Source organism: Asterias amurensis, chromosome 1 (genome assembly GCF_032118995.1).
Source record: "Asterias amurensis chromosome 1, ASM3211899v1".
In the NCBI taxonomy this organism is placed as follows: Eukaryota; Metazoa; Echinodermata; class Asteroidea; order Forcipulatida; family Asteriidae; genus Asterias; species Asterias amurensis.
Genome location: NC_092648.1, coordinates 22363773 through 22381426, shown reverse-complemented (window position 1 = coordinate 22381426; position 17654 = coordinate 22363773). Strand labels below are relative to the sequence as shown.

General features: G+C 36.9%; 1 protein-coding gene across 1 annotated transcript in view; it reads right to left on the bottom strand.

Moving 5' to 3' along the window:
- Window positions 1-2518: 2518 nt before the first annotated feature.
- LOC139952463 (potassium channel subfamily K member 10-like) overlaps window positions 2519-17654 on the bottom strand; it is a 28383-nt gene continuing 13247 nt past the window's right edge. The window contains exons 3-5 of the mRNA XM_071951863.1: window positions 8228-8400; window positions 7362-7527; window positions 2519-5573 (exon numbers count right to left, since the gene is read on the bottom strand). Coding sequence (XP_071807964.1) covers window positions 5275-5573; window positions 7362-7527; window positions 8228-8400 — 638 coding nt within the window. The 3' untranslated portion in view covers window positions 2519-5274. The remainder of the gene's footprint in view (window positions 5574-7361; window positions 7528-8227; window positions 8401-17654) is intronic.

Genomic DNA, 17654 nt, shown 5'->3' with positions numbered 1-17654 from the left:
AGCTGTACTGTAGTAACAAAGAATTCCAAGGAGAGAAGACAGCGAATGAAGTTTTACATGTGAGAGGAAAACCCACATAACTGATCCAAGGGAAAACCCGGCCTGCAGTGGGAGACTTTGGAACGCTAGGTGGCAGCAGACTTACCAGGTAAATTTCCATTGTTTACATAGTTCTGAGCATGCGCACATTACCGAGAACAATGGATTTGACCTGGTGAGTCTGCTGCCACCAAGCGTCCCAAAAGTCTCCCATTATCCGACATGGACTGCAAACCCAAGCCACTAAAGGGCCACTGGAGGGTTTTGAACCAGGGTCAAAGAGGTGGAAGGCAACGACAGATTCCCCATACTCCAACCCAACAAAGTATATTTGCAAAGATAGAAAAAAAAACTCTGCAATCAAGAATAAATTCCATTCCAAGCCCTCTTGTAGTTTGGAGCATTATCATAAGTATAGAGAAGATACAATGTCACTTCTCTGGAGGAAAAGGCGAGCATATTTATGATCCCATCGGACACTTTTGCTGTTGACGATTTATATTTCCGACTTCCAATAATCTTTTTCCTCCAGGCTGCATATTATTTTACATGTTCAACAAACCATCTTGCACAAGGGTGATCAAGTTTTTTTTTTTGCAATTATGGCTGACAGTGGATCAGATTCTTAAATTACTTTGTGTCCTTCTTGGAAAGGAACAATTTTAGCAAAAGGAAAAGAATGGTTAGCTATAAAGGAGATCTGAAGGTGTAGTGGCAAAAATAGAACAAATGTGCAAAGGGCCAGCACAAGGGAGTGCACCATTTTTGTTTTTAAGGGGGCACTAGGCCTTATAAGCCTTGAGGCGAAATCTTTCTGCTATTGTTTTGCGATTTATAAATTGTTCTTTTCTTTGTGCTTGAGCTTTTCTTAACAAGGCCATTTCTTGTTGTTGCATTAACAGTTTTTTTATAAGAAAATCTCAGCATGGGGGTACAAACATGCTGAGGTAATAATAGTGTCAAGATTCTCTTCGCCAAATAACTTGCATCGTTTCACATTCACTGTGAAAGACGTCATCTCACTTGTCTAGAGTTACTACTTTATGATGCAGTTTACTTTACGCATGGCACAATGTGTACTAGACTAGTGTCTGGTTAATATAATACTGTAAATTATGAGATGGCAATCTCACATATTTTCAATAGTGTCAAGTGAAAATGCACTTAGCCTACCTGCTAAATCTAGAAGATCTGGAAGATTTTTAGTGCGTTCTTCTGAGTGCATAATTTTACACTACTGACTAAGTTTGACTTCTTGTCTCGCACCCACTTTTCTCATTATGAAATGATTTATTATATATTCTGTACTGAGCATTTTTATGATGTGCTTTAGTATAAAATTAATGTAGTGATTTATGACACCGATGAACCATGACAGCTCCTCCATACAGCCAGTGTGCTGCCAAACTGTGTACCGGGTAACCATCAAACAAAAATCAATCACCAGAACTATATCTGCCCTCACAGCTACCCATTTACCCCTCCTGGGTGAAACGATGACCAGGATTCGAAACCACACCCGATGACTCAGCAGCCGGAACTTAAGTTCGATGCACTTTACCGCTTGGCCACGAGAAGAAATGCCACATTCAAAATCACAATAGCACATATGAAGTTAAGATTAACACATGGTATCATTTAATATTACTTGGTATTAATAAAGTGCACAGTGACTTTGTTATTCCCTTTGGTAAATATTTGTTCATCCTCCACTACAAAGGCCACATAGTAAATTGAATTATTACATGCCCAGCTGTTTCACATAACAGTTAAAGTTGCAAGTTTGACTAACTGAACATGTGGACAATAAGCAAAAAAAAAGAATGAACAGGAAAAAAACAAGGCAAAATCCAAGACATAAAAAAATAGTTAATAGCCAATTCAATTCCATTTATGATAACTAAGACCATATTTATTTATCATTATTTTATTATACTTGGTGGGGAGCTTAAATTGCTAGGTATTAATAAAGTTCAGTGTCTTTGTTAATTCCCTTCGGTAAATATTTGTTCATCCTTACTACAAAGGTCACGAGTATGTTGAATTCTTACACGCCAAGCAGGTTAACTCACCATATTGAAAAGAAACAAAAACGTGAACAAAAAAATCAATGCAGCATCCAAGACATTAATGAGGTATTAATAAAGGCTAATTTAGTTCCATTGATACCTCGGACCATATTTGGTACTAGCCTTGGTTGCAGACTGTTTGAAGGCTAAAAAAGGCATAATAATACTAAACCGGACATCAGATAGGGAGAATTAAGTCACACTAAAAAAATGGTTTATAAAAATTATTTTCATTTCAAAAGAATCACCACACAATTATACATATATACCTTTTTCATATAGGGGGTACCATCCAAGTTATAGCAAAACATATCAAAATTTATAACTTTTCTTTCAAAATATACAAGGCTGTAATATTCTTTAAAAAAATTGATCTTAAGTAAATATCCATTTGTAACTGACAGACAACATCAATATAAAAAGGCTGTACTATAGTCTTATTTTGTTAATGTTTAACTCTTTGTTTGTACACATGTTCTTTCTGTATTAATAACATCACTTGTATGTTTGGACGTTATGCAACCATGCCAAAGATCTGTGCACACCCAGCTTTATCAGTGAATCAGCATTATGTATTGAACAGCTTTTGTGGTAATCACATTTTATTTGTTGACAAATTGAGTTAGGGAAGCCCTACTTTTATACAGCTTTTTGGCACACAATTGTGAGTACATAATTTAGGTTATAATGGTTTGAGTTGCAAGTTTGAAACAATATACCTACAATGGCATTTTGGGCTGGTAACCTGTTACTCGTGCTAGGTAATATTTCCTAATAAGAAATTAGTCTACAATTGATGTGAATAAATGGCTGTATCTGAATTAACGGATACGGTTACGGCTTCTGCTTTTGCTAGTGCTGCTAAGGATGTCCTATACTTTAACAAATGATGACGCAGTATTGTGGCAATAGCCATAGCTTTAGCTGCCAATTTGAACACTGCCTTAAAAATTTGGGAGAATAAAACTAATTATAGTAATAATAAATAAAAATTTATAAAGCGCAAAACTGAAGTAGGAAGAATCCACCTCAAGGCGCTGGAAAAGAAGAACAATAAAAGTCTGGACCAGACAAATTAATACAAAGCAAAGTATAACACAGTAAAATAATTAAAAAATCTAGATATAATACAAAAACCTTACAAAAATTGCTTATTTTTGAGTAGTGTTCAGTGCCTTAAAACATTGGGATGGGGCAGAAACAAGATCCTGTCTTGTTTCTATGGCAACTCTTTCCCGGAGAAATCATTCACACTTGAACAAGTAGATGCATTTAATCAAGGATGCAACCATTAAACCTCTTCACTCGTTTTCCCATTACAATGCAACATCAAACTGTTAGCTCTTAAGAAATTGAGAGACCACTTCCTGAAATTTTCTAGCTAAATTTTTATTTGTGTAAAGTTGACCTCGTTCACTCTGTTTACACTTTCATAGAAATTTAAAATAAATTCACCTTTGAGTGTATTACAGAGAAAATGAAATAAAATGCAATATAAAAAATGGTTTTGTTTGTTTGAAATATTACAAATTGGACAGTCTCTGGACATTGGACAATTTCTGGACATATAAACACACTAAAAAAACAACTAAAAAAACACAAAGTTATACTACTTTTGAAAACCTTTAAAGGGATGGCTGATGTCAACACTTGTTTCCATTATGATTATTTCCTTTGTAGTAAACACATCGTACACACCAGTCAGTTCATATGCCGTGATACTCAAAAAATCATATTTTGCCACTAGTGCTAGCATTCAATGTGCCTAAAACGACTTCACTTAACAAATTTGTCTATATGCAAAACTGCTGGACGAAATCATTCCCAGACATTAAAATGCTTTCAACACATTCAAATTCCAAAGTTATTAATATTTTTCCATCTAAAAATACTGTATGGCTTTACAAAGTAGGCCATCATCTATTAAAGGCACATATGCCATGATACTAAAATAATCATATTTTGCCAATCAATGCTAGCATTCAATGTGCACAAAACGTTTTTCATGCAACAAATTTGTCTATATGCATAATGACTTGATGAAATCGTTCCCAGACATTAAAATGCTTTCAACACATTCAAATTCCAAAGTTATTTGTATTCGTCCATTTAAAAAACTGTATGGCTTTACAAAGTAGGCCATCATCTATTAAAGGCACAGTATACCTTTGGTTTTAGGAACTGTTTTATTCCTACATAGATGTAGATATACAGAAAAACTAAAGTAACAAACTTCTTTTCAAAAAGAGGCAGCAATTTTTATTTATTGTCAAAAGTTGTGTCCTATTAAAGGCACAGTATACCTTTGGTTTTAGGAACTGTTTTACTCCTACATAGATGTAGATATACAGAAAAACTAAAGTAACAAATTTCTTTTCAAAAAGAGGCAGCAATTTCTATTTATTGTCAAAAGTTGTGTCCATACAGGAAGAGTAGTTTCAGTTGGAAACGTTTCTCAGATTGACATGGTTTTTTTTTAAGTCGCTCTCGAATTGCCTTTAAAAAAATAACATACAGTATCAACAGCTGGAATGTTCTTACTTTTTATGTCTATTAATTTTTGGAGTAATTAGTATATGGTATAAACTTTAAACAACACAAGGCAGTGAGGACTGGCTCACAATACAAATACAGCTGTCATCAATGAGCTAATTAAATGTAGAAAACTCTTCTTGAATGTATTCATTTCCACTGGTAAATAGGGAATCCTAGAACTGTGTTATGCAAATTAAATGAGGATTTGTAAACAACAGATTGTTTGAAATTAGGATGTAAATGTTAACCTGTTTGTTAAAACAATAACATTTCCATCTTGTGGCAACCCCGGTTAAAGAATTCAACAGAGCTTCTTAGAAGAGCATGATTGGTTTATATCTGAGAAAAATAAAACAGCTGCTTTTTTTGTCAACCTGCAGACATTAAATGTACAAATTCAGACTAAATTCTGAAATTTCTCATCCCCTAAACAAGGATTAAGTAGAATATGGCTTTGGAAACAACAGTCAATCAGTAGTTTCAATTTGTTACTCATCAAGGAACAAGGTTCTGAGCTTTTTTAACGGAGGGGATCAAAGGTCAAATTCAGATTTGTGATGCACTTATGTTTTCCAATAGATCAACTATAAAATAAAGTGACATTTTATACAATTAAGGATTCTGAATCCATTTATGCAGACGAGGCACTACTGTTTTGCTGTAAATCTTTCATTTCTTCACTATCACCCTCTATCATGTCTGCCTCTATAACCTTCATATCCTCCTCTACTTTATGGTCACCGTCTCCTCCCTCAATCCCTTTCCTCTTCATTATCTTCTCCATGCGGTCCTGTTCAAGTTTATCGGCGGTCGAGGTGAATGCGTCCGACAGGAAGCTAATGACGAGTGTCAGGAAGGCTAACCCCATGATGATCCAAGCGTAAGCGCACCACTTGTATAAGACGCTATAATCAATATCTGGGTTGGTCCCTTCGGATAAAAAGGTGAAGCAGAAGGGAAAATGATTGAGGATAAGAAGTACTGGTAGGAAAATGTCACAAATATACCACCGTGAGAGAGATAGATGAACAGGAAGCTAATGACAAGTGTCATGAAGGCTAACCCAAACTATGATCCAAGCGTAAGTGCACCACTTATATAAGACGCTATAATCAATATCTGGGTTGGTCCCTTTGGATAAATAGGTGACGAAGAAGAAGGAAAAATGATAAGGGATGCGAATTATAGGTAGGAAGATGTCACAAATATACCACAGTGAGAGACTGACTACCCCAATGATGATCCAAGCGTAAGTGCACCACTTATACAAGATGCTATAATCAATATCTGGGTTGGTCCCTTTGGATAAAAAGGTGAAGCAGAGGGCAAAATGATTGAGGATTAGAATTATAGGTAGGAAGATGTCACAAATATACCACAGTGAGAGGGAAACTCAGTGATAGATGAACAGGAAGCTAATGACAAGTGTCATGAAGGCTAACCCAAATTATGATCCAAGCGTAAGTGCATCACTTATACAAGATGCTATAATCAATATCTGGGTTGGTCCCTTTGGGTAAAGAGATGATGAAGAAGGTTTGTTTCATTTTGTAGGCTGTTCCTTGACAAGACTCGTTTTTTGAAAAGTGCCTCCACATTGATACATTGTTGACTGATGATGATTTGTGGAAATAAATGTTGCTTAGAATTTAGTTGACTTGCCACTGATTAGCGATGAGATTGCTCAATTATAGGTGGAACGATATCACAAATACAGTGCAGTGAGAGCCAGACTCAGTGTGAGACAAACAGGACGCAATGCAATGAGCAAACGGATCAACACACTTGTATTTATTTAGAGAGGCAGATTTCTTTGATGAACATTTTTGTGGTTGATAAGCCTTCTCACCTGTTCCTCCTTGCTGCTCACTGGCTTGGCACTTCATACAATTTTGTAAATTTATATAGTATTTTTCTTTTCTCATTCATAGTTTTATTTTGTGGAATGTACCTTTCATTTTAAATGCTAAGGAGTTTCACCAATCTAGAATGCCTTGTCACGTAGAGTATGCAACACACCAGCAAATGTTTCCTACTAATACTTTTGATGTTTACACGGAATTCCCTGCTTCTGTTTAGCAGCGATTCATTGTGTACAATCAGCAGAGCCATGAAAATGGGCCCTGATGAGCTGAAAAGTCGCATGCATGAGAAGCGAGGAGTAGTGACAAGTTGAAAGAACGCAATGCTCTGTGCAATTGATTCATGGCTCTGCTTGAATCGGCGCCATTGGAAGCAGGGAATTCTGCGCTTATGTTGTGCGCATAATAATATAATAATAATATCCAAATCTTATATAGCGCACGTATCTACCAAACGAGGTACTCAAGGCGCTGAGTATATACAAACTTTCAGAAAGATAGGTTATTGCAGTGATGAATTCTAAGACCCAATTATTTAGCACCTTATAAGGGTTTACAATGTGCTACGGCGCATACAGCAGCCACAGCCAGGAACACCGGGGCGAACCCCTTCTCTTTTTCGATAAGTGCACTGGGTTCTTTTACATGCGTTACACAACACATGGGACCAACGGCTTTACGTCCCATCCGTACTCCACATTACTAGGCATTCTGCACTTACAAAGCTAGCGCAGAAATTTGGCAGTTAGCAGAGCCATGAAAATTGGGCCAAGTTTTGCCAGTCTAGGTGTTGATCTCCGGTCTATGACCTTCAGGTCTCCGACTATCAGGTCTCGACTATAACATTGATGCTTACCTATAACAAAGTCACCAAATCCAATAGTTGACAAGGTGATAAACGTATAATAGAAGGAATTGGAGAAATCCCATCCCTCAATACGAGAAATGATGGCCGCAGGAATCATCATGAACAGTAAGATACCAGTGGCCAGCAGTAGAATAGAGTAAACTGTGGACTTTATCTATAACAAAAATCAAGTTTGAAACGATATAAGTATTTACAAGACAATGAAAAAAGAGGAAGAGTAAATTATTTCATCCAAAATTCAATATAAATTTTATCTAACTATTCGCTATAAGGGTAAAAAGAAATTTTCAACTGATAATGCATAATTCAAACTGTGTCTAGAAATGGAATCACGCCCAAGTAATTTTCCTGTAAGTTTCCTGCGTTCATAGAACGCGGGAGAGTACCAAGTATTTTTTAGTGCTATCCAACCATGCTGGATAAAACGTGAGCAATTACTGCCACTAAAATCATGCAGATGCAGTTGCTCTATCTCTACCTCCATGCTTATAATTGTAAGGTACTTGCCAGAGAGTGTTTGAGTTTGGCAATTGTTTGGCATCCTTTTAATTTTGAAAAAAAAGTCATTTGCCTGATATTTCGACCCTAGCAGGTTCTCTAATGTAGCTTAACAAATTGTGGTTTGTTTATATCTAGCAAATTGGGCGAGACTGGTTCTGAGATGTGCGATACAAACAGCGTGTAAATGACAACACACCAAGCCTTGGAGAAAGACTCTGCTAGGGTTGAAAACGTCAGTCTGTGAACTATTTTTTTTAATACCCTTTGTCTTTTTGGTTGGCAACAGCTAGTTGTAATTTTTGCTCATCTTTCTAATTTGACAAAACTCTTCACTTTTTGTGTCTTCTACTCACCTTGGGATGGTCGAGAAAACGTTTGTTCATCCTTTTCTCGAGCCGGTCAGCATTCTTCTTTAATTTATCGGCCACAGCAACCAGAAGTATACCGAAAATTGGAATACCAACCAACGCATAGAAGATACAGAACGTCTGTCCATTGCGGGTGGATGGGGAAATGTTTCCATAACCTACAAATGTATAGATAGGCAACGATTGTTTTAAACATTTATTCCAATATTGGTTACAGCAAATAAATGTATCACATACATTTAAACATTACATGTCAACAAACATGGCTAAGTTTACTAATAATACCTCACTGAGTAATACCTTTAATTAAGCAACAAAATTATTTGCAATTTGAGAATCCAAGTATGATTTTAGGTCAATTGAAACAGCACCCTTTAAAAACATTGCATGGTGCTATCAGAATTAGGTCTCATAATTCAGAACGTAGTCCCACATCTTGCAGGAAATACTGTATGTTACAGCGCCAAGAGCGTCACTGAGTGTCGGACATATGCGCTATATAAGAAGCCATTATTAAGAATTATTATTATTAAATAGATTGTTTAAATCAAAAACACTTTACATGTTCAACTATGTACATTTAGATTCAGGCTTTTCCCATTTTGATTCTGATCTTGTAAAAAAAAACATTTCTGGCCCAGACAAAAATTTGGCCATGGATACTTAATTATTCAACAGACACTTTCAGAAATTAGACAACCAGTAAGAATACTCATTAGAACATGACAATAGATCACCAATTAGCAAACAAGTTAGAATACAAATTTAAATACCTATTTTGAAGGCTATTTTTTTTAATTGGACATTTCACCTTAAGTTTCCAGAGAGAATTGAATTACTGTCAATCACCTGATGTTTTATGCATCATCCTTCATTCTTTCATGATTTTTTTGCAACTTTTAGGACCAATTGAGTAATTTTTTTCACAGATTTGTTATTTTATGCATGTTTGGTTGGGAAACAACAAGCGAGAATACTTTGACAGTTACCATATATGTATTCAGTGCTTTTAAGAAATCGTTTTATTTAATTTCTACATTAACCTTGTTTTAATTGAAGTCACTTAGTTCCTTTAAATTTATTTCTCCCACGCTCAGACAAAAGTCCCTCTGTTATTATTTTACCCAATCAAGGATACATCAATTAAACGAGAGTCATATTACCAATCCAATTACAATCAATGCTAATATTGACTCATTTCGACAAAGTGGTACGCTTACCAATTATAACAGAATGCAAAAAGAAAAGTTTTGAGAAAGATATGAGCTTTTTATTAGGTTTTGCACACAACAAATCTGCCAATGTTAAGTCTAAGTTAATTGTAAGCAAAAAAATAAATTATTGACAGGATCCTTCCGCTATCTCATATCCATCAGCAATGTACAAACTCCTATGTGTGTTACAAACACCGGCCTAAACCATGGGAATTGTTTTTCTTTTTGAAACACCATCATCTCTTAAGTTCTGCTCATTAATCTGACATAATCCCTTTTCAACAACTGGGCCATGCAACCCTTTTCAACAACTGGGCCATGCAACCAAGGATTCATTCATTTCAATACATTTATTTCAATGTTGCCATAAAGTTACATTTGTGTACATCATTAAAGTTAATATACATGATAATGAATAAATAATGGCAAGTCACAGATGTAGTCAAGACAATAACAATTTACACAGCAGTTGAGTAAATAATGACAAACAGGACAACGGTAAAGCAAGGCTTTTGTTCCCGAAAAAAATGAACAAACAAACAAACACACCAACAAACTATCACAACACTGACTTTTTTACATAAAAAACATGTACATGTATGGGTACAAAGACAAACATCATCAAGTATTAAATGTCCCTGCTGAGCAATTTACATGTAGATTCAAGTGTTTACTTGTACACCTCTGGAGGAGGAGTGAATTTTCATTAACGAAAACGTGGCCACCCAGCTTGACTACTAGTGGAGGTGCTGAAAAGACATTTGTAGTGTGAAAAAGAATGACATTGAAATGTAAATGTACAACAGTCATGGATTTCTCAGTGACATTAATTATGTGTAGAGCAATAATTTCAGTGCAATAGAGCAACGGTAACAGTGACTATTCAAGTTTAACAAAAATGTTGTGTGTCTACATCAAAATATGATTACAAAATGCATGTAATACCATTTTTAAAGGATGTGCACCACATTCATAAGCTTCCCTTGAATTTGTTTTGCTTTATTTTTTGAGAAATTCGTCAAGTTTTGATTTTGCTAGTCCAAACCCTAATGTTTGAAAAGGTCTAAAATTGACTAGAGTGGGATTTGAACGAACCACCTCGGTTTAAACATGCCAACTTTCTAACAACTGAGCTATTTAGCTCTCTTGTACAGAAACCACAAAGGGCTAGACTCACACAAAAAACAGTTGGTTGCACACCAACGTTTGCTTCAAAAGCCAACTGGATTGGAATTTAAGTGGATGAAATGTAGAGGCTCAGGTGACCATTTTCACTGCTCTGGTTTCAATGAGTTTTCAGGTAGTTTTATCATGGCAATCAATGCAATCAAGGCTTACGTTGAATTAATTAAATTTGACAAGCCGAATGCACTCGACCGAGGAATTGAATAATAAAAGACAATTAAGGACTGGTGGTGCCAAATTAGTTTTACCAACAAAGAACTGATGCAGCATTTCCAAAATTCAGAGAAAAAAGTATTAAATTTGTGTTTTACTTTTACCCATGTACATACAGGGTCCAATTTCATTGAGCTGCTAAGCACAAAAATTTGCTTAGCATGAAATTTCTTCTTTGATAAAAACAGGATTACCAACCAAATTTCTATTCGTTGCACATTGCTTGTTACTGGTATTCAGCTGTTGTTTGCTTATCCTGAGTATCACATGGAAATTTGGTTGGTAGTCCTGTTTTTATCATGGAAGAAATTTCACGCTTAGCAAATTTGTGTGCTTAGCAGCTCTATGAAGTTGGGCCCTGTTGTGTGTTTAATACTCGGAAGGCCTACTATCCCGAGCTCTGTGGAAAAAATGCCTATTACTGACCAAAAATTTAAATTAATAATGTGCAATATGTGTTTTATATTCACACCTTTTGGCCAAATGTATTTTTCAAGGATCAGTTCTGCTTTCTCAAAATAGAAAATTCAAGATTTGTTTTTCTCAATAATTCAGCCTGAAGAAACTACTTTTTAATCTCAAGCCTTTGTGGACTTACTTCCTTGAAATCTAATAATATGCGAGGCTCAAACAGCCACCACAAGGGGAAAGGTACAAACAAGAGTGATCTGCACTTCGGATTATTAAAAAAAAATGAAAAATTGTACTTTGCTCTGAGCAATGGAAACAAGCTCCGAAGACAAAAGTGCTTTCTTCCGACACTAGCCTGTGCCTCAGGAAGTGCCAACCTTAAAGGCACTGGACACTATTGGTAAATACTCAAAATAATTGTTAGCATAAAAACAATCTTGCTATTCGAGCAATGGAGAGCTGTTGATAGTATAACAAAACATTGTGAGAATCGGCTCCCTCTTAAGCAATGTTGTTTTGGAGAAAAACGTTATTTCCCACTCGAATATTAAAAGAAACAATACAAATACATAAAAGACTTGATCTATGCATCTGAAAGCACACAGACTTGTTCAACAAGGGTGTTTTTTTCTTTCATTATGTTCTTGTGAGAATAATGGTCTGTGACATTTACCAAAGGTGTCCAGTGTCCTGTGAATGGTATTAATAGCTTGATGTTTGCATTTTGTTCAAGGAATAAATAATGTTAGCACTGTATACTCAGTACTTTCCCGAGTAACATGCCGGTGATATTTTTCACAGGACTCGGGAAAGTACTGAGTATACAGTGCTAACACACATCGGTGTATGGGTAAAAACCAAAATTAATATTCTTTATCCCCGATGCAAATTTAACATCTATTAGAATAAATAATGATGAGTTGATATTCAGAAAGCCTAAAGTCAAACTAGGACTGATTTTAAATACATTCATTATTGACTGTAGCGTATCCTACTAGATTTCCTACTCGTCATTACCATTTTCAAAGAGTGACAAATATTCGCCACAACAAAAAATTCCTTGTATGGAGAGAGGCACGTTTGGAGCTGTACTGTTTTTTAAACTGCTGTTTCTGAGACACTAACCCCCTGTACTTTCTTTTAAATTTGAGTACCAAAATAAAGCTGATTTCTTCATCCATAAAGAATCTTTTCTAAAATCTTGCAAATGTTTTGATGGGTTATTTCAACACAATCAGCACTTCATAAAAATTAAGAGAAAATACGTGTACGCAAAGTGCAGTGTATTTACAAAACGATGGATGCATATTGGGATTTGCCATGTTGTGAAAATGCTAAACTTATGTACGTAGATTTGTGGAAAGGCAAGCAAGCGGTATACCTCGCTTGATATGTTCTACACGCAAGCTTCAGAAAATGTTTATAGCAATAATCGTGGCAATAGATTGCAGAATAAACAATCTGCTAAATGTTGTGACATTAGCAGATTTGTCACTTTTTTTGTTTTTGGAAAGACTTCAGCAAATCAGGATCTCATGGAACAGCCACATTTCGCATTTCATAATGCCTGGCCCAGGGAGTTCTAGAAACCCAGATTTGTTACATGTAACTTTAGTCATGAATGTATCTTTCTGATGTACATGTATTAATGGTAGCATTCATAACCACTTAAATTGATTGCAAATTGTTTTCCAGTAGCACCAGAGGGCAAGTTGAGAGTGGAGTTCTTTTAAAAAAAAAAATGACTTCATTGGAAACAAACACCTCCCCCCAGCCTGGCTACCATAGGCAGCGCGCCGTATCGATACCTCTCGTCACTAACCCCCTGGGAGGGATGTACTGGGAAACAACGCTGATTGGCTCAGGAAATTGTACGCATTAGATGTCAAAGGCGTGCGCGCGTAGTTTTAAGATATTTGTATGTTGATCACGCCCGCATTTTTGATGACACAAACACGTTTTTTTTAAAACAATCTCTATCTCACTCTCAACCACACTGAAGTACATTATGCCAAAGAATGTGTCCCAATGCATTGTAGCTGCATTAACTAAAGCCCCCTCTATCTTGATGCATCCATCCTTTTTTTCTTCTTTTCTAATACAAAAAAATGTATCAAAAAAAGAGGCAAGGTGGGTAACCATCCGGCTCCTTTTGACTCCACCATACAAAGTCATGAGAGTTCTAATTTGCTGTTAGCTCTGGCAGGAAATTTGTACCAGTGTCAGATGCAGTTGTGTCCGCCATGCAATACTGTCCGCTTTGGACACTTTTGCATATGCAATCATGTCCTGGGCTATGCAAAAACCGGCCGACGGACATGTACATGACTGTACATGTACGTGCGCGCTTAAGCGAGCGTACATGCACTGAACCTACGTATATATGCAGCATGGATATTAACAAATTTCATGATTGCAACGAATACCCAACAGCCAAACATTTTCCATGTCACTCATGACATGCACTTAGCTTGTAAAAAAAATGGCGAACGGTCGGCTTTGCACGGGGGCGGACACAACTGCATAAGCAAATGTGTCCGGGCGGACACAATTGCATTATGCAGCAGCGTCCGTGCGGACACAAATTGCATATTATGCAAAACCGTCCGGCGGACATTATTGCATATGCAATAATGTCCTCTGGATTGTATTGCATAGAGGACATAACTCCATTTGCACCGGTAAATGCACATTGCATAACTGTTGCCTCCTGTATCTTGGTGCATCCATCCTTTGTTTTCTTATCCAATTCAAACAAATGTAATTACAGAGGCAATTGGTGGGAATATTCATATGGCACCTTTTGACACCACCACCGTCATGGGAGTTCTTACTCATTATTGTAAATACGGGAAGCAAGACAAATATGGAGGCAGCGCTCTGGCAGGAAATGAGTGACAATGGGGCTGCCATGTTTGCTGATTAGAAATTGTAGCTAAACGTGGATGGAAATGAGAATGGACAATATTGACCACACTCCGAAGTGTAAACACTAAGAGCAAGTTTGAGTTTGAGTGTGCACCATGGTTAACTGATTAAAGGTTGACTATTTTGACTTCAACCCAGGCTAGTCGACCATTATTTTAGTTGACAACTGTGGTCGATCATTTGGAACCAGCCTCATGATGACCATGGTTTTGTCACAGGTCCCAATAGCCTGTTCCACGTGTAAAGCACAGAAGGGAACCAGTGACCCTACGTATTGTGAAAACGCAGAATTCAATGGAGGGTTGTATACCATGGTACTGAGTGCATCACTGCGCATGTAAAATTTTTAAGTTTGTAATGTTTTTTTACATAACGGTCACTTTGTGGTGTGAGCAACTATAAGTACATGCTCTGAAGATGACACAGCCACACTGAACAGAGGTGTAACCTCCGGGGACAGGCAGACTTTCTGTGACAGTCATTAAGTGTTGTTAAAAGCAATTTCTTTCAACATCGTGCCACTATTGAGTAAAGCCCAACACATGCATCACTACATTAGGATTTAAGATGTTCACAAAACACAAATTGACATATATATGAGCATCCATTAGTTTCTTTGAAATGACCAAAAGTTTGTAAATAATATTTGTGTATTACAAAAGGTCAGGTTGGTGTAGTGGTGTCTTGCCTCACCTTCCACCTCTCGGACCCCTGTTTGAATCTATGTGGATTGGGTTGTCAGGCTCTACTTGACTGCGTGGGTTTTCCCGTGGAATAATTCTCTTGGGGTTTTCCTCCCACATCTAGGGTTGTTTTATAATTTCCTGTGCCCTTATTGTTTTTCATGCTTTGTATTTACTTTTGTACATGTACTTATAATTATCTATTTGACATACTGTCTGCTTGTATTTGTATTTGTTTGTTGGCCAAATAAAGAATAAGAATAAGAATAAGAAAACTTAAATTTCTTCATTGTCTTCTCTTCGCGTTTGGCTCCAATAAGAGCATTGAGAATATGTATCAAAATCCAAAATCAAAAGTACTGAAAAGTGGGAGTCTAGAAACATATTTTTTCCACACTTTTTTTCCAAATTTCATTTTCTACATGTAGCTTCTTCAGTGAAAACCCACTCTGTATGATAATTGAACATCCTGGTCAATTCCCCGAGGTCCAACACCCACACACAAGCATTAACTTATTACCTGTGACACGAAACTGTGTATACTGACTGAAATCTAATCAATTAAAATTCATCCTCGTTAACGAGAATTACGGATTTATTTTAAACACATGTCATGACACGGCGAAATGCGCGGAAACAAGGGTGGGTTTTTCCGTTGTTTTCTCTCGACTCCGATGACCGATTGAGCCTAAATTTTCACAGGTTTGTTATTTGATATAGAAGTTGTGGTACACAAAGTGTGGGCCTTGGGCAACACTGTTTACCAAAAGGGTCCAATGGCTTTAAAGAAACCCAGGGCTCAATTTCAAAAAGAAAATATTGCGTAAATTCCAAAATGAATAATCTATCCCCGATGCAAATTTAACATATATTAAATTGTTGCAGTGTACTGCTGCTGAAATATAGGATTCCAACTGACTCTAGCTACTGGGCAATCTTGGTGGTCTAGTTGGTAAGATACTGCTCTAGAATTGCAAGGGTAGGATGGTAGAGATATGAGAAACATACAAATAAATTCACAGGCTTTTGATACATGTACATGAAGATGGTAAGGTTAGTGGGTTCGATTCCCACCCGAGTAATATGCCTGTGATTTTTTTTCACAGAACTTGGGAAAGTACTTAATAGTATACAGTGCTAACACACATCGGTGTATAATTGGGTAAAACCCAAGTTTAACATCCATCAGAAAATACTGCTTGACAAATTTCTATAGCAAGGGAATTTTCACACAGTAGATTTCCTGGATACTAGGCCTAACTGCGGAACTAATGTGCTCTTTTTTTAAATGAAGTGAACAGGCAAGAATACAATGAATCCATCAAAGCTAATGGACGTAGACTGATTGAGAAGTTGATAGCTCCGTGACCTTGGCTTACACTCCCAGTATTTTTCCTTGTATCTAGGATAAGCCTCTCTGCATGTCTAGTCAGACAACTGCCCCACTGCAAATGTATTGTTTGGTAATTAATAATGAAGCCCCGGTTCATACTGCAAATGCAATACAAATTTTGGCGTCACAAATTCGCAACAAATAATTTGCAACAGTCCTGCGAAACATTCGCTGCGAAAACAGCCATGTGAAATAAACATTTGCTTCGCATAACAATTGCTTCGCACTCAACGAAAGTATGAACCAGGCTTGAGGCATGTCCATTATCATAAATCATTAAATAGCATGACTTGTTTGTTTCAACCGTGGTCGTGGTCGCATCCATGATGTAATTTTATGTCAAATTCCAAATCAATGGGGCTCGAATCAGAGTGGGGGTGAGAGGGAGGGGGCAGGAAGGGCAACTAACCTTCAATGACAACCCTCCCACCCCCAACTTCAAACAGCCTTGGGGTATATTTTGAAGTATTATTTAGTTTCAACTTGAAGGTTTGACAATTCCATGATCAACCTCAAGTCAGACTCAAATTTCTAGGGCCTGAGACCCCCGGCCTAACCCCATTTTCTATCCCCAAAACCACAGCTCAAAAACATGGGTATAACATAAAACACATCCAGTTTAAGCAACTTTTACACACACCAAAGCTATCAAAATTTGCATCTTACAACCAAGGACATTTTGTCCAACAATCAAAGAGATATTGAAAATGACATTGACATAAGAAAACAAGTTTCCCATAATCAGGGGAGATTGTTCATCAGATCAGAACATGGAAAGATTCTTTTAAATTCATCTGGTATCATTATTATTATTATTATTATTATTATTCTTTGTTCAACCCCCAAAATAAATTCATCTAGGGAACATTCTTCAGATTCAGAGAGAGTTGGCATCTCTGCACGCACCCATTGTATCTCTCCTACAGGGGCAGGTGCATGCCTGCGAGCTATTATAATCCACGCTTTCCATCGATTTGTAATTTGATTGCGGTTAAATTATAACATACTCCCCAAGGATCATCAACATAAATGGAGAAGAAAGGTTTGCGAGTCTTTCTGCTCGTGATGCTTCAAATCTGTTGGGATGTTGATACTACAGGAACTTCAAGCATAGGACCAAATAACACTGGTGCTTCGGTCATTTTGCAATCAAAGAGAGTGGCTGTTTGCAAACTGATTGACAATGGAAATGAATGCGTGTCTCTTTTTTAAAGACGCTATTCTGATTATTCATTTTGGTTTTGCCCATGTACACCGATGTATAATAGCACTGTGTCCGTACTTTCCCGAGCTAAGTGAACAAAATCACCAGGCATATTACTCCGGTGGGATTCGAACGCACGGATGACTCAATACGGCACTAAAAATTTACTACTTTCGCTTGC